Here is a 21,420-nt window from a genome sequence, read left to right as displayed (position 1 = left end):
CACAAAGTGCACGTTTGAATATTTAGCGGCTCCATTTCCCAGTTGCACTAACATCATGTGTTTACTAGATGTTATAGTGAGGAAGGTCAACCAACATTTTCATCTGAAAGCTTTTAATTTTATTCAGTGTGAATAATGTCAGAAATTAGTTTCAACATTTTCATGATTGTCAGGGGTGTTTACATTTATGTAGGAATTTTCCTTTCATGTTATACATGCATATATGGTTTTATAAAGGACATCTTTAAAGTAGCAACCTATTTTCGTGATGTGAAGAGCATTTGTTTAATTAATTAGTCTGTGTTGGCACTTCATAGAACCACTGATTATTTATTTTTAACGTTTTCTTTTATTTTTACCTTTCTTTTTAAGAGGTTTCGGTATCAAAATATAATAGGCTACACCAGGGATGCCCAAACTCTGTCCTGGAGGGCCGGTGTCCAACATATGTTAGTTCCAACCCCAATTAAATAAACCTGAACCAGCTAATCAAGCTCTTTCTAGCTATACTAAAACTTCCAGGCAGACAGGGGCGAACTGGGACAAAAAAAATCAACCCTGGCACTGTAGCCGCCACGCCAGCCCACATTACCACACTGACCCACCCACGGACATGCCCATTTACTGTACCATATGTAATAGATATTTAAACATTTAATGTATGTGAGTGAAACAAAAACAAACTATTTATAACATATTTATACATACATTCGTTTCATTCATTCATTGATTTTCTTTTCGGCTTAGTCCCTTTATTAATCTAAGGTAGCCACAGCGAAATGAACCGGCAACTTATCCAGCTTGTGTTTTGGGAAACACACATTCACACACATACTCTACGGACAATTTAGCCTACCTAATTTCCCTATAGCGCTTGTGTTTGGACAGTGGAAACTGGAGCACTTAAAGTAAACCCACACGAACACGGGAAGAACATGCAAACTCCACACAGAAACGCCAACTGACCCAGCTAAGGGTCGAACCAGTGACCTTCTTGCTGTGAGGCAATATTGCTAACCACTGCTTCACCGCATTTCCCCTTTCGAGAATATTTCAGTTAATTTTATGCATTTGGCAGCGTCTGATTTTAGAGCCATTTTTTTTTTTACTTTCTCTGAGCTTTTCGGCACAGTCTTTCCTTTTTTTACGGTTCATCTCTGACAATTAGCTTGTGGTGCACTTACTGTTTGTTTGACATTCTTGCCACATTTTAATTACGTCCGCGTAACCTCTGATTAGGTTGGATTGGGTCGGCCCGTCTTGCAAGAGATAAAAGCTGCCTGCATGAAAAAACAATACATATAAAAAAAACTAATAATAATAATAATAAAAAACTGACCAGCCCACATTTTAAAAATGGTCTGGCCTTTCTGGCATTTTCCAGAATTGCCAGATGGCCAACCCGTCCCTGCAGGCAGGTGTGTTGAAGGAAGTTGGAACTAAACTATGCTGGGCACTGGCCCTCCAGGACTGAGTTTGGGCACCCCTGGGCTAGTCATTGGGTAGACAGTAAAACTGAAAGTTAAAACTGAAAGTGCAAAAAGCAGTTTGACCATGCATTTTGAATGAATTTGGTTTAATTAATTTAAGGTTTAATAATTTAAGAAGAAAGGACAGTGATAGTTTTGTAGTGAGTAATTAGTTGATTTGGTTTGGAAGATCAGTAAGGTGTCTACCTTTCATAAGAAACAATAGCATACTTCAGAGTTGTACATTTTGTGGAGAAGGTGTGTTGTTATTTCATTGCTGTAACAATATCACGTTGGCAGGGGCGTAGCGGACATTTGAGAAGTGTGTGTCTTGGGCTGGGGCAGCTGAATGAGATATAAAATTTTCTGTTCATTTTCTTATTAACCACCTCTTTCTAAATGGTCCCTGTCTTAAAGCGAGGGGGACGTATCCCCCCTGTCCACCCGGTTGCTATCACGTTGGTATCCAGTATGTATTTTGGCTTAAATTGATTAAAGTCCCATCAAAAAAGACAGTCCCTGTTTGACTTTGAAAAGTTGTGTCTAAGTGTTTTCCTTTTCTAAACTGTGGTATGTTGCACAACTTCATTTTGGTCCATTGTGCTTACGACACCAAATATTCCACTGAAATCAGGTGACATCTTATTCATTTCCTCACTTGGTACATCTTGTTACAAATTAATTTGTATCCAGATGCTGATATGAATGAATTGATTTGCTATAAATATATATTTTTACATATTTGATTATTTGACAAATCTATAAGCTCTGGAAGAACATGAATGTGTCATTTATCATATAACATGAAAACAAATAGAATAGAGAGCATTCTGTTCAGTGTCTCCATCTAGTGGTTGTACAGAAATATACCCAGGAAACCGAACGCAGCACAAGTTCACTCAGTAGACTCGAATTTAGTTTCGAGTTTTTCCTCAACTGATCTGAGTGTTTTTTTTTTCTCTTTCTGAGTTTATCTTTTTGAACTTTAAGTTAAACATAAATGCTTCACGCGCGATAAAATTGTACAAAACGTGCTCCTTGAACGAGGATTTTAAGCCATAAAACAGACCAAAGGTCAGAATTCCTTGAACGCTTCCTGCCACGATCCTACCTTACCATGAAACCCACAACGAATTATCAGGTAAATACGAAGTGTTATTGCTTAAAGTTTTAAAACCGTGTTTGTGACATTTGTGTATATGAGAATTGAATTTATTTAACCACAGTACGCGTTTTACCAGTTTTTTGCTTTCACTTTCACTCTCTTTAGATTTCATAACGCACTTTTCTGAAGTAAATAACTTTTAATATACAAGTTTTTGGAGTGACTACATCAAGACAGTGACTCGAAAATGGCAGAAGCTATTCTAGATCACGACCAGTACAGCTGCTCTGTGTGTCTGGACTTACTGAGGGATCCCGTGACAATTCCTTGCGGACACAGTTACTGCATGAGCTGCATCAATGAGTGCTGGAATAAGGACCAGAAAGCACCATATAAATGTCCACAGTGCAGACATACCTTTAGTTCAAAGCCTCCACTGAACAGAAGTACAGTCCTTGCTGAGCTTATGGAGAAATTGAGGGCCCAAGAGTCTCCTCAAAGTCCTGCAGGACCTGGAGAGATTGCGTGTGATTTCTGTGTTGGAGAAAGCATCAAAGCTGTCAAGTCTTGCATGGAGTGTCGAGCATCTTACTGTGAATTACATGTACAGCCACACTATAATGTTCCTGCTTTGAGGAAACACGTGCTGGTGAAAGCGTCCACCATCCCAGTTTGCTCCAAACACGACAAGCTCCTGGAGGTCTACTGTCGAACCGACCAGACCTGTGTCTGCGCACACTGCTTAATGGATGACCACAAGGGCCACGACACAGTGCCATCCACAACAGAGCGCAAGGAGAAAGAGGTAAACATGGCCAGATTTTTTTCATTTAATGAGACAAAAATGGATTATAATATGCTTTTGCAGTTAAAATGACTGCTTGATTGTTTTTTTTTTCTTAGTTGAAACTCTCAGACACTCAAACAAAAGTCAAAAAGACAATCCAGGCCAAAGAAAAAGAGCTGCAGAATATGAAAATGGACATCTCATCCCATTCAGTAAGTTACGATGTGAATTCTTGGTTTCCAAATTGTTCATATTTAAATCAAATCTAATGTAAGGTTATTCACTGGGATGTTGACACTTTCCTCAAGAAGTAATGTTTTTGCTTTGGTTTTCCTAAGGACTCTGCATTGAAGGCCATCAAGAACAGCAAGAAGGCATTCGCAGAATTAGTCAAGCTTATTGAGAAAAAAAGCAGTGAGGTGATTGAAAAGATAAAAGCTCAAGAAAAGGCTGATCTGGATGAAGGTGAAAAAATACAAGAAAAGCTGAAGGGTGAAATTGCTGATCTGAAGAAGAGGGAAGGAGTCCTTGAGGATCTTTTACAGACAGACAACAACATCCAGTTTCTTCAGGTACAAACAATATGATCATATGTTAGTAATGACCAGTGCTTTGTGACTACAAATACATGTCATTCATAAAAGTGTCTGAATTAATTGAATGAATATTTTACCCCTACAGAATTATGAGTCTGTGTCCCCTTCATCTGGATCTAATGACTTTTGCAATCTCTCATTTCAACCATGCTGCTCATTTGAGGAAGTGAGTCAACTTGTTTGTGAACTTACTAAGAAACTGGAGAAAACGTGCATGCAGGAAATTAACCAAACAATAAATAAAGGTAAGCTTATTAATTATTAAATTGTTTCCTGATCTTTTAAATGTGTCTCTTGGTGGTGAGATGGTGTCTTTTGTTTCCAGTTTCAGATTTGTCTATAAAGACGCCTTCATTTGACATTAAAGTTGGAGACAATGTTCGTGTAAAGCCATCTGTTCTTACTCCAACACACAAATGGGGATCAGTTACTCACAAAAGCATTGGTGTTGTTAAAAGTGAGAGCACTGACTGATACTGATCTAATTCCTAGATTACCATTTAAAATAAATTATAAAACAACAATGTAATATAGAGATTAATTACTTTACTTTCATATTTTTGCTTCTGCAGAAATTCAGGGCGAGTTTTTGACTGTAGATTTCCCTGAACAAAAAAACTGGACTGGTGTAGTTTTAGAAATGGAGAATGTGACCAGTGCTGGTTCAGGTAATCTACTGTATTTATCACACAGTCTACACTACCTAACAAAAGTCTTGTGTCCTATCCAAGTTTTAGGAACAACAAATAATAACTTGACTTCTAGTTAATCACTTGGTGTCCGAAATGGCTTAAATAAAAAGCAAAGGCCTCTAGATTACACTTATGTTACCAAAATAAAATAGGGTCATGCTTTGATTTTTTATTATTCACCAAACTTGACTGATTTCTGTGAGAATCATGGGTCCATGTGGCTTCCAATAGGTCTTCTGCAGTATTTGTGATGATTAGGATGCAGTTTAACAGATGATTCATTGGAAAATCTACCTTCTGACACTTTTCCAAATTATCAACTAGAAGTCAAGTTATTATTTGTTGCTCTTACAGCTGAGATTGATGACAAGACTTCTGTCGGATAGTGTACATTACATTGCTAATGAGAAGTTTGTAATATTTTCTCTTGTTTTAGATTTGGCAACACCAAATGCTTCCGTCAACATTAAGGTTGGGGACAGGGTCAAGGTGAAACCTTCAGTGACAACTCCAGAACATAACTGGGGTAGAAACGTCACACATAAGAGTGTGGGTGTGGTAAAAGGCAAGATATTTACTTTTTCTTTCTTTCCCAAATTATCCATAGTCAAAACTTTCTCACTTAAGTATGAGCATTACATTATGAATTTCTGCTTTCTTCAGCAATTAAAGATGATGACAGTCTGCTTGTTGACTTTCCTGGACATGCAAACTGGAAAGGAATTCTATCTGAAATGGAACTAGCAAATGATGATGATGATGATGATGAATCTGGTAAATGTTTTAAACAGCAGCTCCAGCAAAAACGTCTAAAACAGCTGCTCCACTAAGTGTTTTCAGTCATGTTTGATGAACAAAAGGATAATCAAAGACTCAACTTGAACCTCCATGTATCATTTCAGGATCTGCAAGCCAGGACTCCAATATTAAGATTGGAGACAAAGTCCGTGTGAAACCGTCAGTTGTTACTCCAGCTCACAAATGGGGAGCAGTCACTCACAAAAGCATTGGGATTGTTAAAAGTAAGAGCACTGAATGATATTTCCCCCTTAAAAATTTATTCACTCTTCCTTGGGTCATTCAAGGTGTATAATATGGTGACTTTTCTTCAGTAGAACATTAAAGGAGATTTTCAGTTCTGCTAAAGAAAAATTCCACCTATCTATGCATCTGGAAGGCTGAAAGATGATTAAAATAACAGCAAAATAAAATTAGTGGGTAATATATGTCTTTTAGTGGCACCTTGGTGACATGTCAACAATTTAACCACTTGATTTACAATTGGTCAGTGCAGAAAATTTTGGTGAAATGTAAACTTTTTAACACTTTTGTAAAACACTTAACCTTATAAATTTTCATTAGAATAACTGGGTGTCGCCCAGTTCTGCATGTCATTGGTAAATGTGACCATGTTTAGTCACGCTAATATCTAGAGAAAACATGATTTAAAGCAGCATTTGTTCTACTATTTGTTTTATATTTGCAGAAATTCAGGGGGACTCTTTAACTGTAGATTTCTCTGAGCAAAAAAACTGGACTGGTATACTTTCAGAAATGGAGATTGTGGCCAATGCTTCAGGTTTAGGTAATTGAATTTATTTAAAGACATTATCATAAAAATATTAATGTTGTGTAATCATAAATGAAAATGCTTACTGTATTGTTTTTTTTTTTTTTTTTTTTTTTTTTGCGGCATATTTGTCAGCTGACATGAAGGTTGGAGACCGAGTCAGAGTGAAAGCTTCTGTTACCACTCCAATGCATAACTGGGGATCTAATGTCACTCATAAGAGTGTTGGTGTGATAAAAGGCAAGATGGTTTTTTAATATTATTCCTCATTTAAATAATCCATCATACAACAGTTCTTATTCAAGAATGAGCTTTACATGATAAATTTGTTCTCTGTTTAGAAATTAAAATTGATGACAGTCTTATCATTGACTTTCCTGATCATGCCAATTGGAAAGGAATTCTCTCAGAAATGGAGCTAGTAACCAATGATGATGAGTCTGGTAAATATACACACTGTAATTACATTGTGTCCATGACCTTTAAGTAGCAGAACATCCACTCAGATATTTGTGCATTGCATTTCAGGGTCTTTAAGTATGCTGTCCAGTATTAAGATTGGAGACAAAGTCCGTGTAAAGGCATCAGTTATTACTCCAACACACAAATGGGGAGCAGTCACTCACAAAAGCATTGGTTTGGTTCTGAGTAAGGAGCACTGACTGTTTCTAACCATTGATATTGATATCTATTTATGCTTTATTTCATATTGAACTGAATAGTTTTTTGTAGGCTCACTGTATACCTCAAAGCGAGACAAAATAACATATATTTGGAGATCTAATTATGATTTTGATATTTTCTTTTTGTTGTACAGAAATTCAGGGAGATTCTATTGTTGTAGATTTTCCTGAACATAAAAAATGGACTGGTGTAGTTTCAGAAATGGAACTTGTAACTGCCTCAGGTATAACCCTTCAAGCTTTCATCTGTCTTTCTGTCTGTCTATTGTATTTTAAGTGGAAATGCTTTCAGTAATATTTTACTTATTTCAGATTTGTCAACAAGAAGTCTTTCAGTTGACATTAAGGTTGGAGATAAAGTCAGAGTGAAACCTTCCATTACCAACCCTAAACATAACTGGGGTGGATACGTCACACACAGCAGTGTGGGTGTAGTAAAAGGCAAGAACTCTGTATAAATTTAGTTAAATGTATAATGGTAGTTCATTTCCTTCTAAATTAGTTTGGTTCTGAAAATAATACATAGTATATAAATTTTGTGTACATGGTGTTGCTTTTGAGAAAAAAAACACGTACACGCACACATATTAAGTAGACTTTTCTTGTAATATGTCTAGATATCAAATCTGAGGATGTGATCGTGGATTTTCCAACACACAAAGGCTGGAAAGGCATTCTCTCCGAGATGGAGTTGATAAATGATTCAGGTCAGTTACTTAAAAGTAAAAAAAAAAACAAATGATCTAGTTTTTGTTCACGACCATAAAACAAGAATTCTCATGCAGTTTTGCTATGTTTGTTAATAGATGCCAACATCTAGATCTTGGTGATGTGACTGGGGACTCTGCTGCTCATCTGTTGCTTGAGTCTTTGATTGATTAAACTTCATCTGATGTGTTTGTAGTCATGTGAACAAAATGATGTGAGAGACACTACATATGGGTATTTTGAGCACAGGAGAGCTAAATTATATACATTTTGTATTTAATTAAGGATTTTAAAAATCAACCTAAAAGTTTTTTTTTATCAGTTTCTCATTTGTATGATTATAGGTTTACATTTGTTACAGAAAAGGTGTTGCAGACAGAAAGAAGAGTGTTTGTTTTTTAAATTCCTACCTTAAGTGACAGTTCACCTAAAATTAAACCTCCTCAAAGAGAAACCTGTAACAATGGGGCATATGCACACAGACTTTTAATGCCTGCCAGCCAGCCTCATGGCTTCCGGTTAACTGTTTTTGCCATTATAAGATTGCCACGTTATAGGTTAAGGACTTTCTTTAAAAGTCAGTGATCTTCAATGCCAGAGAGATATACAATATATAGTGAGCCTTAGACCAAACATGAAGCACTGCATTAAATTCCATTTCACCCCACCATGTCTTTTAAATATGAGTTTATTTTACCCCAGTATTTTCAATAGAGTTTCAGCAGTAGCCTGCTGATCCTGACGGCGCTAATGGTTACACGCTCTTTCATCTTGTTTTATGCTTGAACAAGTAAATTAATTCTTAAGTCTGTTTAACTGAATGTGTTGCAATAACAATACAACATTGATGCTGTAAAAGAAACCTTATGAAACTGAAAATAATTACATTAAGCTTTCACCAGAAGTGTATCATTGGCTGAAAAACACTAGCTGTGCATATACCCCATTGAAATAGTAAGAAAAATAAATTCTATGGAAGTCAATGATTACAGGTTCTGTTCAACAGAAGCAAGAAAGTAAAACTTTTTTGGAAAAGTAAAGGGTGGGTAAATGACAACAGCAATTACATTCTGGGGTCTCTTGGGGTCTCTCAGTTAAAACTTTCTCAGTAGTACATTAAAGGTCATGGTCATTGGTGATTGTGATCCATGCAATTCCAGCGCTACTGGGACTTCCACATAGTCTGACAAGACAAAATATTTAAGCCCCTGATGAAACATCGGGGTCTTATGAAGAAAAACAACCAGTCTGTGCAAGAAACTGAGCAATATATCCAACATTACAGCCGCAGCAAACAATGGGTTGTGTCTTCACAACTGTCTAAAGTGAAAACTACTGTGGCATAATGGCATGTGCTTATGCAAACATCAACATCAATGTTTGCTTAATCTGTTTACAATAGAAAGGGATGAAATGTATGAAATTGTTTATGGCACATTTGCATATTTTGATGAAGGCTGCAACCTACTTATGCACAAAAGTAGTGTAAAACATCTTCTGTAAATCACTGTATGAAATGTTGGTGTATTATCAACGGATATACGTGTTTCAGCTCGGGTAATGTACATGCATACAGTTCTGTTTATTCTGTTTTAAATGTTATGATTTTAGTCATTAATTCTATATTTAATTGGCATTCACAAATGCTACTGCTGCTAAATAAGTCTTCTGAGTAAACTTGAACTGTGCTTTTATATTTAAAATGTGGTCAAAAACTACACTTTTGTTTTTCTGGATCTGTACACTGATTTTTCAGTTATTTTTGTTCTTATTCTATATGTTGCATGAATAAATAAAAAAATCTGCGATGAAAGACAAATTATCTCACAAATTGTTTGATCAAACGTGTGTCCATGCCACGGTCGTTGGTCCATGCTTATTGCGTCAAGACTACATTTCCCATCATGCACTGTGTATTTAAACGTTACGCTTTGCGTTCATAAACTCTAAATGTTTTTTTTTTCCAGTCAGAAAATGAAAAGAGAACAAGACTGATATAATCTATTAAATAGTGTGAGATTTGCACATTATAACAGATTATTTGTTGGTGTTGTAGTCACATAACGTTACTAGCTGTCTCCATCTTGTGGGGATAGTAAGAGCCACTTCAGAAATCGGTGAAAAATGTAAGATGTGCGATTTAATTTTGCACTCAGTTAAGATGCACCTTCAAAATATTGTAGCCTACATTTTATCCATAAATACGCTTTATTTTTTCATTTCTGTAACATATTTACGACTATTTGTATGTTCTGTGACGTATCATTTCCTGCATCCACTCTCGTGTTTTACTTTCACTTTATGGGTCTTTCTAGCAGGTATTTGGTAAACATGGCAGAGATTATACTCGAAAATAACGACCAGTACAGCTGCTCTGTGTGTCTGGACTTACTGAAGGATCCGGTGACAATTCCTTGCGGACACAGTTACTGCATGAGCTGCATCAATGAGTGCTGGAATAAGGACCAGAACGGACCATATAAATGTCCACAGTGCAGACAGACCTTCAGCTCAAAGCCTCCACTGAACAGAAGTACAGTCCTTGCTGAGATTATGGATAATTTGAGGGCCAAAGAGTCTCCTCAAAGTCCTGCGGGACCTGGAGAGATTGCGTGTGATTTCTGTGTTGGAGAAAGCATCAAAGCTGTCAAGTCTTGTTTGGAGTGTCGAGCATCTTACTGTGAATTACATGTACAGCCACACTATAATGTTCCTGCTTTGAAGAAACACGTGCTGGTGAAAGCGTCCACCATCCCAGTTTGCTCCAAACACGACAAGCTCCTGGAGGTCTACTGTCGAACCGACCAGACCTGTGTCTGCGCACACTGCTTAATGGATGACCACAAGGGCCACGACACAGTGCCATCCACAACAGAGCGCAAGGAGAAAGAGGTGAACATAGCCAGCATTGTGTTTCTTCAATGAACCTTAACTTTCAAATTCATGTTTTTAGTGTGATTAAACATATTGATGGATTTTATTTCTTAGATGCAACTTAAAGACACTCAAACAAAAGTCAAGCAGACAATCCAGGCCAAAGAAAAGGAGCTGCAGAAAATGAAAAAAGACATCATGTCTCATTCAGTAAGTTATAATAGGTAATAGTAATATCAAAACAGTCAATTTAAAGCTTTCAAACGGCTCTTTTCTCCCTCCACAGGATTCTACGAAGGCAGCAGTGGAAAACAGTAAGAACGTCTTCACTGATTTAGTCAAGCTTATTGAGAAAAGAAGCAGTGAGATGACCGAAAAGATAAAAGCTCAAGAAAAGGCTGATCTGGATCAAGGCAGAAAACTACAAGAAAAGGTAAAGGTGGAAATAACGCATCTGAAGAAGAGAGAAGGAGTACTGGAGACACTTTCGCACACAGACAACAACATCCACTTTCTTCAGGTACAACTGCGGTGTTTTAACCAGACCCAGCAAGCACTATTTTGTTTTTAAAAGATATCTAACAGATGTCTATTAGACGTTTAAACATAGTCATCTAAATTTCAGTGAAAATCTAATAGACGTCTAAGAATTGGCCAAAACTAGACTAGTCATCAAATGAAGGGAAATGAATGACTACACAAAAAAAGTCTGTCTACTCTTTCTATTTGATGACTAGTCTAGTTTTGGGCTATTCTTAGATGTCTATTAGATTTTCACTGACAGCCCAAGTTTTTGCCAAGCTGTCTATGTTTAGATGTCTATTAAAGAGGAAGGCCTGTGTTTACTTTTTAAAAGAATAGTTCACCCAGTAATGAAAATGTTCATTTACTCACCCTCAGTCAATGCAGGACATAGTTGTAAAGCAAGAATAGTAGTGAACGGTTACTGTGTTATGTATAGAGGCAAATCAAATTTAATACTTGTTACTCCTGATAAAAGAGGTCTTAAGATGAGATCTATCTTTGCTATAAAGTAAACAGTATTTGCATCATGCATTTTACAAATGTTTGAATCGGGATCTTCTTAATGGATGGGAGGATGAATTTTATTTTGTGAATGAAAATAATGTACTTGTGCTTTTCCATGAGGATGCAACCCCCTATAAAAGTGTGATCTTATGCGTTTTTTATAGACTGATGTTATTTGACTGTCATGAAAACAACCCTCATTACATTGTAATATTCTTACAGTATTCATCTTGTTAATTAACATGCATATTGTATTAATTAGAGTTTAGGTAGGGTAGGTGATTTCAGAGAGGCCAGCAGTTTTTAAAGCATTTAAATGCACTAGTTGATCAATCCCTCAGAAGGATTAGATATTTATGTAGTATGTAAGTAATGTGTGTGTTTATACAGCGCATTTATTGTGTTTGGCCATACACCTAAAGTGCTTCAGTAATGAGAGGGGGTCTCTCCACACCAGCACTAGTGTGCAGCATCCACTTGGATGATATGACGGCAGCCGAAGGACAGCGGCGCCAGTGTGCTCACCACACACCAGCTATAGGCGGAGTGGAGAGATAGAGCCAATTCAGTGGATGGGGATGAAGGTCATGATGGGTAAGGGCTGCTAGAGGGATTTTGGCCAGGATACTTGGTTACACGCCTACACTTTACGAGAAATGATTTTTAATGACCACAGAGAGTCCAAGACCTAATTTTAATGTCTCATTTGAAAGAACTATTTGGTCACACTATGTGATAGTTATTTAACATTTAGAGAGCTGTCGATTAGCAATGAAGTATTTAGACTTCTGTCATGTATACAAAGTTTAACTTTATCAAATAATTTATTTAAAAATGTACACCGATAGGATTTTACTACGTATGCTATTTTTGTATCAGGTGTGGAAATACATTTGCCATTATCTAGTCCACGGGGTCAGGAACCTTTTTTTTAACAAAGAGCCATTTCAGATTTGTTTTATCAAATGTATTTTTTTAAAAAGCCATATAGGGTGTGTGTGTATAAAAAAAACTTTAATTATTTGTAAACAAAACCTTTATTTCTGTCCATGCACAACTCACAAATAAACAAATATGATGCCTCAAAATGTATGATGAAAAAACTATTTACTAGGGATGTAACAGTATCAGAATTTCACGGTACGATAATACCTTGGTATGATTGGCACGGTACGGTATTTATTGAATAATTTACAGGAAAAACAAAACTAATAAAAAGACTCGAAAAAAGTGCCTAAAGTGTTTATTTACCTTAGCACTGAACATATTAATGACATACAAATTAGCCATCTATCTGTAAGTTTTGAAACGGGAACTTCAAATTTTCAATTTTAATAACAAAAAACTATTAAACAATATTAAAGAAATTAAGTTTCAATTTAGCATTGTTGAAAACTAATCACATTAAACATTTATTCACTCACTCACTTAGATAGAAATGGGTTTTTAAGGAAAATTATCATATAATTAATCTGGTAAAAGATGGGATCTCTGGGTATGTCCCCTGCAACAGAAAAAAAAACCTCTCATTTGGGACTGAGGTTTCTGGGACAGAGAGATATGAATTAGCCAAGGTTGACAGCAGTGGGTAACGTTGCGCATTGTCTTTCCACCACTTGAGAGGACAAGCCATGAGTGAGATAGAGGTCTCTTTGCGGGACAAGTCAATGTCTGCATCAATCTAACAAGTGTGCTGTATTCTGCAGTCCCCATGACTGTTTTTAGTCGTATTCCCCGACTTATATTTCACCACAGTCTGGCAGTGCCTGCATACCGTTTTTTTCTTTGTCTGTCACCTTTTCTCCTATTTCGTATCTTTTTAGAAAGAAACAGAAATGCTTCCACACATCCGATTTAAAACCCGCTTTAGGTTCGATCATTTCCAGCTCTTTTTCATACCCGCTACTAGCAACACACTCCATTTCAGCATTACTGGATCAGTAGTGACAACAGACTGCAAAGGATAATGGCCACGCCTAGGCTGATGGGAATTGTAGTTTCCCGCTACCTCCCGTTCGCTTCATTCGCCTAAGCAAACTTTTCTCAGAAATATAGTTTTATTGAGTCATTCGCCTACGGTAATATTGAAAAAAATAACTATTGCGGTACGACGGTATTTACAATATTGTTACATCCCTACAATTTACAGATTTTTAAATTTTATTTTGCCATTGCCACTCATAATTGTTTGAACTTTACATGTGTGAGGTTTCCATAAAGATGTAAGTTACCATTGAAATGTACCATAGAAATGTAAGAAATATAACTTGCCCTTTATTGTTGTCGCGATTCAAGTTAAACCACAGCACCCTATATGTGCATTGCTTGAAACGTCCTTTTATTGTAAACCGAGTTCATATTCATTTTGCTGTAAAAAATACAATATAAAAGCAATTGTAATTGTATTTTCATTTGGAAACTGATTTCTAATAACAGTTATATTTTTTACAATTTTGAAATATTATTAAAGAGTAGACAGCTTGAGAGCCACATATTTTTGGTCAAAGAGACACATGTGGCTCCCGAACCATAGGTTCCTTACGGTTGTTGCTAAATCGGATACATTTGCGGCTGGAAGTTGACGAGATTTAATTCAATTATTTATAAAATTTCTCATTTATTGTTTTATTAACGTCTACCCCACCCCAATCCTAAACACATCTGTCACAGTGACGTAAAAACAGTTGTTGTACAGAGTATAAGTTATGTTATCTATTAAATTACCTAATATATTTTATTTTTAAACGCCTACTCCCACCCCAACCCTAAACCCGTCACAGTACTGTAAAAATATGAATTATTGTTATACATTGGCATAAAAAATTGCTGCTTTATTAATGTGCATATCGCACTTCCAGCCGGCCGCATATCCGATCTAGACTTTTCCGTTCCATACCTCTAATCTAGTCGTTGAGTGTACGTTGATTGAACACTCATTATTGCAGTGCATTGTGGGATCAATAAAGTGCACTTTAGAACATTTACTAGGGTTTCGACACCACTACGAGAATGGCAGCTGCCTCACAAGAGTATAGGATACAGCCAGGGTGTGTAGAGGTAGGCAAATCTACATCTTGACAGGCACATATGACAGCCTATTGTAATATTGAGGCTGAAAATGTGGTCCGGACAAAGTTTTATTGGGATCTTTTCCTTCCATAGATGATATTAATACATACGCTTTGAGACTGCTTCGATTATTGTGTGTTTTTCATATGTGAAGAGAAATTCAACCAGCATAACAAAAATGTTTTTATGTTCTTTTTGTTCAGAATTATGAGTCTGTGTTGTGTTCTGGGTCTGATGGCTTTCCGAGCCATTCTTTTAAGCCTGGATGCTCGTATACAGATGTAAACAAACTTCTCTGCCAACTTAAAGAGCAACTAGAAGCTGTTTTCAACCAGAAAATAAACGAAACGTTTCAGAAAGGTAAACTTCTAAACATTGCTTCCACTGCTTGTTTTTGATTGATGAGGGATAAAATAGGCCTATGTGTTCTGTCAGTTTCAGATCTGACCACAAAAAACAATCCAAGCTGCATTAATGTTGGAGACAGAGTCCGAGTGAAAGAGTCTATTAAAAGGCCAAAATATGACTGGGGAAAAGGTGTCACGCATAAGAGTGTTGGTGTGGTGAAAGGCAAGCTGCCTTTTGTTCTCATTAATACAAATTGTATACAATAATATTTGTATAATACAAAAAGTTATGGTGCAAGACATCACAAATGATTGTTTACATGTACTTCCTGAAGATATTAAAAGCGATAAGAGTTTGGTCGTCGACTTTCCTGGATCTGCAGGTTGGAAAGGAATTCTCTCTGAAATGGAGCCAGTAAACGATGATGTTGAATGTGGTAAATATGTAAAAAAAAAGTCAAATTAAACTTATTCAACAAAAATATGCAATGCCGCATGACACGTTTTCTATAAAATTAGGTATTTAAACTGCTGCATCAATTAATGTGTTATTTTCTTTTGCCCACTATTGCAGGATCTTCAACTCTCACCTGCAATATTAAAATTGGAGACAAAGTCTGTGTGAAGCCGTCTGTTGAAACACCAATGTATGGATGGGGTTCGATTACCAACAAAAGCATTGGCAGTGTTATAAGTAAAGGCTTCATCCGATGTCATTGATCGAGAGTTATTATTTGAAAGAATACGATTGATAATTTGATATAATTTATAATCACTTAATTTTTTTAACATGTAAATTCATTATTTGGTTATTAATATATTTGCTGTATTTAGATGTGCAGGGTGAGACTGTGACAGTTCATTTCCCTGAGCAGGAAGGTTGGATTGGAGATGTTTCAGAAGTGGTGCTTGCAGGGAACACTGATTTGGGTATTATTACCTACATTGTAAAAAATCCTGATTGCCTTATTTTTTAAGCTGAATCAAATTAGCCTTATGAGTCCATTAAACTTGACTTAAAACAGCGTGCGCAACTTAAACTTAAGTTAGAACATGATTAAGTTTCAAAAAACTAAAAAGATATGCCATGACTAATCATATAAGTATAGTTAACTATTGATGTCACTTTAAATACGGTAGATTGTGTCCAGCATAAACAGCTAAATGATCAAAAATTGCTTAAAAGTTTTCTCAGTTTCTACTGGATTTCATAGGCGTGGGATTTAGTAAAATGTTAAAATCTGTTTTGCTCTATAAACATCAGAAACAAATTTTATATAATAATATTTATATATATATATATATAAAATATATATCTTCTTATCTTATCTTCTTCTTAGAATCCTCCACTCACGTATCCTTCAAAATTGGAATGAGAGTCCGGGTGAGACCCTCAGTAAAAGACCCAAAACATGGATGGGGATCAGTCATTCGCAACAGCATTGGTGTCATTAAAAGTTAATACACTTATATACACTTACTATATATATATATATATATATATATATATATATATATATATATATATATATATATATATATATACATACACATATATATACACGGTTGAAGTCAGAATTATTATCTCATCTCTAATAACTGATTTATTTTATCTTTGCCATGATGACAGTAAATAATATTTGACTGGTCATTTTTCAAGACACTTCTATACAGCTTAAAATGACATTTAAAGGCTTAACTAGGTTAATTAGGTAAGGCACGTTATTGTATAAAGATGGGTTGTTCTGCAGACAATTGGAAAAAAATAGCTTAAAGGGCTAAAAACATTGACCTTAAAATGTTTTTTAAAAAATTAAAAACTGCTTTTATTCTAGCTGAAATAAAACAAATAAGACTTTTTCCAGAAGAAAAAAATATTATAAGACATTCTGTGAAAATGTCCTTCCTCTATTGAACATAATTTGGGAAATATTTAAAAAAGAAAAAAATTCAAAGGGGGTTTAATATTTCTGACTTCAATATATACACGGCATGTTTTTATATATATATATATATATATATATATATATATATATATATATATATATATATATATATATATATATATATATATAGTTTGTGAATTGTTTAAAACTTTGTCATATAATTACATATTAATGTTTTTATATTAAATATAAATAATAAATATTTGTTTATTACTAATGACTGTGTTTTCTGCAGAAATTGAGGGTGGGTCTTTAACTGTGGATTTCCCTGAACAGACAGACTGGACTGGTGAGGTTTCAGAAATGGAGCTCTTCACTAGTGATGTTTCAGGTAATCTGATGGATGTTTGGAAATTATTTAACCTGTAAATTATCATCAGATATTATCATATATTGTAGTGGCCAAAAGTAATTGCAGTGTTTTTCCTTTATTCGCTCTATTTGTTAAATTAAAGTATAAATTTATTATGGCCCATAATATGAACAATATATTGAGAAGATGAAAAGTAAACTTGACAGATTATTTTATTGACAATTACCGCCGTAATTGGTTTATTTACTATACAAAATAAACTATTCACACACAAAACCATACACTGACTGCAGTTTCAATTACTTATTAAATTTTCATTAGTTTGTCCTTAAATTTAATAAGAAGTCATTTTCCTGTAGTTTTTATTTTAGCTTGGTCATTGTAGCACTAAAATAAACGGTTTACTGAAATAAAAATGCTTTATATTGTATTCATTTTAAAGTTTTAATTTTTAATGGATTTTTGTTTCTGCCACTGGATAAAAAATTGAAAAGTGTTTAAAAAGTGTCTCACACAGTATTCGCTACTTTCTTCTAGTTCTGACTTTTGTCTCAGTATTGTGTGAAGCAAATACTCAATACTGAACATAAAATTGGAGGATATAAACTTGCAATTGTAAGAATTTTTGCTCCCCACTCTGCAAAACTGCACTAAATAACTCATAATTGTGAAAGTATATATCTAACACTACTCAGGAATGATCTCAGAACTGTAGATAGAATATCAGAACTGACCATTTTTGTTTGCATATTTCTGACTTGCTTCACAAATAAAGTCTCTGTGTCATAATTCTGTCACAACTGTCATAACATCAACAATTCATTCCTCTATGACTTTTAAACTCACATTACAAATATTTATTTTAAATTCAGGACCCCTCAGTTTAAGCCCTGGATCAAGAGTCCGCGTAAAATCCACCGTCAGCACTCCAGCTCATGGTTGGGGAGGCATCACTAAACACAGCATTGGACTGGTTACAGGCAAGTGTTTTGAGCTGAAGGACTACAGCTAACTTTGTCTGCTTCATTACAGTCATTAACACTTTTTTTTTTTGGATATAAATGATCAACACATACAGAAATACAATAACAGTGTTTTCCTTTCTAATGTCTTTACAGCAATTAATGGCACCAAAGTCACTGTGAAGTTTTCTGAACAGTCTAATTGGACTGGCATTGTCTCAGAGATGGAGGTGGTGCCTTAATAATATCCAAGATCCAGGAGCTGTCGATTACATTCAGATGCTCAGACTTTTTAATATATACTTTTTTTGGACAGTGGTGTAATGGATGGGCATGTAGAAATACTCCCTCTGTAACACAATCTCTGATATATTATGGCCCGTTTTCAATGAGTGGTAGGGTACAGTATGGTACGGTTCGGTTCCCGGGCTTAAACAAACCTTGTCGTTGTCTTGATGAACAGCCACAAAGCCAAAAAGAAGAGCCGTTTTACCCTGTGCCCCTTAGTTTTTTTATGAGCCAGTCTGAAGCGCGAGCGGTTTTGCTTTCTTGCTTGCGCTCGCTGCGCATCTAAATCTGAAATAATAAAATTCTTGAGCTGATGATAATAACGTGCGCTTGATTATTGACGTGCTTATAAAACCCGATCCTGTCAGAAACTGACAAACTCAAGAGTAAAGCGCGAGAAGTTGGAAAAAAGGAGAACACTTTTTTTCAGCAAACGTGAACAAACTGCCATGTTTAACTATTATCATCACCTTTTGGACTATTATGAACTCAGAATGATGGAATTTTTTTCTAACAAAGGCTACATGTGCTGCTGAAGATTAAAGACATAGAAGAGAGGTTTGCTCTGACTGTGGGCTATATTTTGTGTTGTTTTTGAACCTAAATAAGGATTAAATGTATGCTGTGTGTAGTTTATCTGTAGTTGGTAACATCGGAAACTGTAAGGGTCTGTATGTGTTCATATATGTTGCAGTTATATATTTATTTTATATAATTGCAGAAGTTACAGTAGGCTATTTCGCGCTCTCATCTGCAGTTATAATCAACTCATGTTGATAGAAAAGTTAGTAATAAACATTTATAAACAAGATTTATATGTATAAAGCATCTGTTTTGTAAGAAGTGCTTCTCATATTATATTTGAACGACCTGTACAGCTTTACTGTAGACATTTTCTCAATCGAAAATGACGTCGACTGAAACTTTGTGTCATACACCATGCCCACCAAAAGGGAACCCTTGGCTTGGTAGACGCTTGGAAACGCAAGCCTAATAAAGGTGACCCGTACCGACCTGAACCGTACTGTACCAGTCAGTGGAAACAAGCCATTAGGGCCCCAAGAGTTGGGGCATACTTGCATTAGGGAATGCTCATCCAAAAAAATGAAAATTCTTTCATCATTTACTGCCCTCATGCTGTTCCAGTCCTGTGTAAATGTCTGTTCGGCTGAACACAAAGGAAAAAATATCAGAAGCCAAACGGATCTCTCCTCACATTTACTCCCATAGTATTTTTCTTTGTACAAAATAAAGTTATTATTGTTAGGCTGTAGGAATGTGTTACTAATATATGATAATAAACAGCCATTGTGGTAATTTACACCTATGGAAAAATTCTGTTTATCTTAGATTACTGGATTTAATATGTATAGATTTGTTGTGAAATGTTACATTTGTTTTGTTTTATTAAACTCTGATATAATCAAAGTAAAAAAACAAACAAACCAAATATAGACCTTTTTCTTCAGAAAACTGTCAGGATAACAAATGTTTTTCTTTTTTGTGGTTGAAAATTAGTGCTTTTTCATTAAAACATTGATATCTATATAGGTTAAGGTATCATATTTTATAAGATCAATTAAAACATCTGAAAATGTGGCACGTGTTTTCTATTTTATGCAAAGGAGTGGCTTACATTTTACATGTTACAATTTTATATTTATTTTAAATGTGGTAGAAGTTAAATGTGGTTACAATCTTTGAGAATGGAAATAAAACTACTTTTTAGTACTATTCCGGGCCCTTGTAATCATCTTGACCTTTCTCCATCTCCATGCCACTGAATTTAGCATTACTTTAACACTGTGAGCTGGAAATGACATCTGATAAATAAAACTCTCAAGACTCTTTGTGTAGATAAAGGTGTAATTTTAGATGTCCCATAACTAAATAACCTCATTAAAATAGTAAGTTTGTAAAACCAGAAGACATGCAACGCATTTTTCCATGATTAAGATTGAGAAAAGCTTATTAAATAATATGTGAATTATATTTCTTTTGATATAACAAAGAAAAAGAACTACATAGCTAGGATGGGGCTCTGAATCTGCCCAGAAAAAGGATGCTGTTAGTGGGGTTGTGTCTGATGAAGAACATGAAGGGATGATCGGCTATGAAATCATGAAATGCACCTTGACAAGCACTGATTGGTAATAACAATGCAGTTGCTGCTGCTGCTTCAGTTCCTTCCTCATTGACCTCAACAAAAGCCTTGTGAATCACTGCTGAAAGAAAGAGACCACCATTACTGCTCATGCCTGTCAGATCAGCCTTGGTTTCCTGGAACACAGAGCTCATGCCCATCTTTTCCAGTGTTTCTGATAGACAGCTCTCAATCTCCAACTTGAACTTTGGCAGACGGACAATGATCTTTCTCCATGTGTCCATTTTGCCTCTACTGGTCCAGTCAAGCAGCTTTTGGAGGTTCAACTCGCTCTCCAGCTGTTAGACGCACACACACGTTAATAACACACACAGGATTAAAACTATCCATCTTTTGTCTGCTCACAACACTTTGCTGACCTTGAGAAGAGGATCAGATCCATACTTGATTTCATCTGGAAGAAGGATCAACATGCTGAGCTCCTGCTGTGTATATGGCAACTCCAGCACCTGCAGTTTATACTCTGGGATGCATCTGTAGGGAAAATTTTCCACCTGATCCATCATTTGCACAGGCCGACTCTCATTCTGATTGAAGACAAGTGAAGAAATGCATAAAGTTTAAAAATAAAAATAGTTTTAAATAATTCAACACACTAATAAAAAAAATGTGGGTCACACCTGGTTTATTTTAAATGGCATTTCTTTAGTCGCATGTGCATCAAATGTGTGCATCCAGTTCCCTTTGAAGTAGATGGCATTAACTAGAAGTAGTCTGGTCATCTCATTTACCACACCAGGCTGAAGAAGATCTTTAATTTGATCTAAAAACAAAAACAGCAAAAACACCACTAAATTATACACTTTAGACCTTTTAGC

General features: G+C 35.6%; 3 protein-coding genes across 9 annotated transcripts in view; 2 read left to right on the top strand and 1 right to left on the bottom strand.

Annotated features, from left to right (window-relative positions):
- The first annotated feature begins 2,325 nt into the window (after positions 1-2,325).
- LOC100150342 (uncharacterized) lies at positions 2,326-9,429 on the top strand. The gene is made up of 18 exons (XM_068215643.2): positions 2,326-2,610; positions 2,740-3,379; positions 3,478-3,573; positions 3,700-3,933; positions 4,043-4,202; positions 4,283-4,414; positions 4,530-4,625; positions 5,086-5,214; positions 5,313-5,423; positions 5,552-5,671; positions 6,136-6,234; positions 6,355-6,459; positions 6,561-6,662; positions 6,748-6,867; positions 7,037-7,126; positions 7,215-7,343; positions 7,520-7,609; positions 7,709-9,429. Exons 2-18 carry the CDS (start codon positions 2,822-2,824, stop codon positions 7,720-7,722), a joined length of 2,385 nt encoding a protein of 794 aa, XP_068071744.1. The 5' UTR covers positions 2,326-2,610; positions 2,740-2,821; the 3' UTR covers positions 7,723-9,429.
- A 59-nt stretch (positions 9,430-9,488) lies between these two features.
- On the top strand, positions 9,489-20,355 carry ftr79 (finTRIM family, member 79). 4 transcript variants are annotated; one of them, XM_073933288.1, is made up of 13 exons: positions 9,489-9,736; positions 9,926-10,502; positions 10,599-10,694; positions 10,771-11,004; positions 14,786-14,942; positions 15,018-15,152; positions 15,265-15,366; positions 15,504-15,623; positions 15,764-15,859; positions 16,270-16,386; positions 17,111-17,206; positions 18,061-18,168; positions 18,307-20,355. In XM_073933288.1, the coding sequence occupies exons 2-13, from the start codon at positions 9,942-9,944 to the stop codon at positions 18,390-18,392; spliced, it is 1,908 nt and encodes a 635-aa protein (XP_073789389.1). In that variant the 5' UTR covers positions 9,489-9,736; positions 9,926-9,941; the 3' UTR covers positions 18,393-20,355. The 4 variants fall into 4 exon arrangements, 3 of the variants coding, with proteins under 3 accessions (XP_073789389.1, XP_073789390.1, XP_697299.4); XM_073933289.1 differs by having other exon boundaries at positions 9,576-9,736; positions 10,771-10,917; XR_012395726.1 differs by lacking the exon at positions 9,489-9,736 and having other exon boundaries at positions 9,856-10,502; positions 10,771-12,107; positions 18,307-20,286.
- serpinb1l2 (serpin peptidase inhibitor, clade B (ovalbumin), member 1, like 2) overlaps positions 18,023-21,420 on the bottom strand; it is a 23,801-nt gene continuing 20,403 nt past the window's right edge. For 3 of the 4 annotated variants that reach the window (XM_073933040.1, XM_073933041.1, XM_068215543.2), the window contains 3 exons: positions 21,223-21,365; positions 20,962-21,129; positions 18,023-20,880 (listed from right to left, as the gene is read on the bottom strand). In XM_073933040.1, coding sequence (XP_073789141.1) covers positions 20,467-20,880; positions 20,962-21,129; positions 21,223-21,365 — 725 coding nt within the window. In that variant the 3' untranslated portion in view covers positions 18,023-20,466. The remainder of the gene's footprint in view (positions 20,881-20,961; positions 21,130-21,222; positions 21,366-21,420) is intronic. The other variant, NM_001045171.2, reaches the window with a different exon arrangement.

This window comes from Danio rerio, chromosome 20, assembly GCF_049306965.1.
Source record: "Danio rerio strain Tuebingen ecotype United States chromosome 20, GRCz12tu, whole genome shotgun sequence".
Lineage (NCBI taxonomy): Eukaryota > Metazoa > Chordata > Actinopteri > Cypriniformes > Danionidae > Danio > Danio rerio.
The sequence above is the reverse complement of the archived record's forward strand: the minus strand, read 5'-3'. Positions and strand labels throughout refer to the sequence as shown.

What these genes read in the sequence shown, in the direction of transcription:
- LOC100150342 (XM_068215643.2), top strand. Translation starts at nt 2,822, where the DNA reads ATGGCAGAAGCTATTCTAGATCACGACCAGTACAGCTGCTCTGTGTGT. An exon ending in AAGCATTGGGATTGTTAAAA is followed by an intron (nt 5,672 to 6,135) that starts GTAAGAGCACTG and finishes TTATATTTGCAG; the next exon opens with AAATTCAGGGGGACTCTTTA. An exon ending in GAGTGTTGGTGTGATAAAAG is followed by an intron (nt 6,460 to 6,560) that starts GCAAGATGGTTT and finishes TTCTCTGTTTAG; the next exon opens with AAATTAAAATTGATGACAGT.
- ftr79 (XM_692207.7), top strand. Translation starts at nt 9,912, where the DNA reads ATGGGTCTTTCTAGCAGGTATTTGGTAAACATGGCAGAGATTATACTC. An exon ending in AAGCATTGGCAGTGTTATAA is followed by an intron (nt 15,624 to 15,763) that starts GTAAAGGCTTCA and finishes TGCTGTATTTAG; the next exon opens with ATGTGCAGGGTGAGACTGTG. An exon ending in TGCAGGGAACACTGATTTGG is followed by an intron (nt 15,860 to 16,269) that starts GTATTATTACCT and finishes TCTTCTTCTTAG; the next exon opens with AATCCTCCACTCACGTATCC.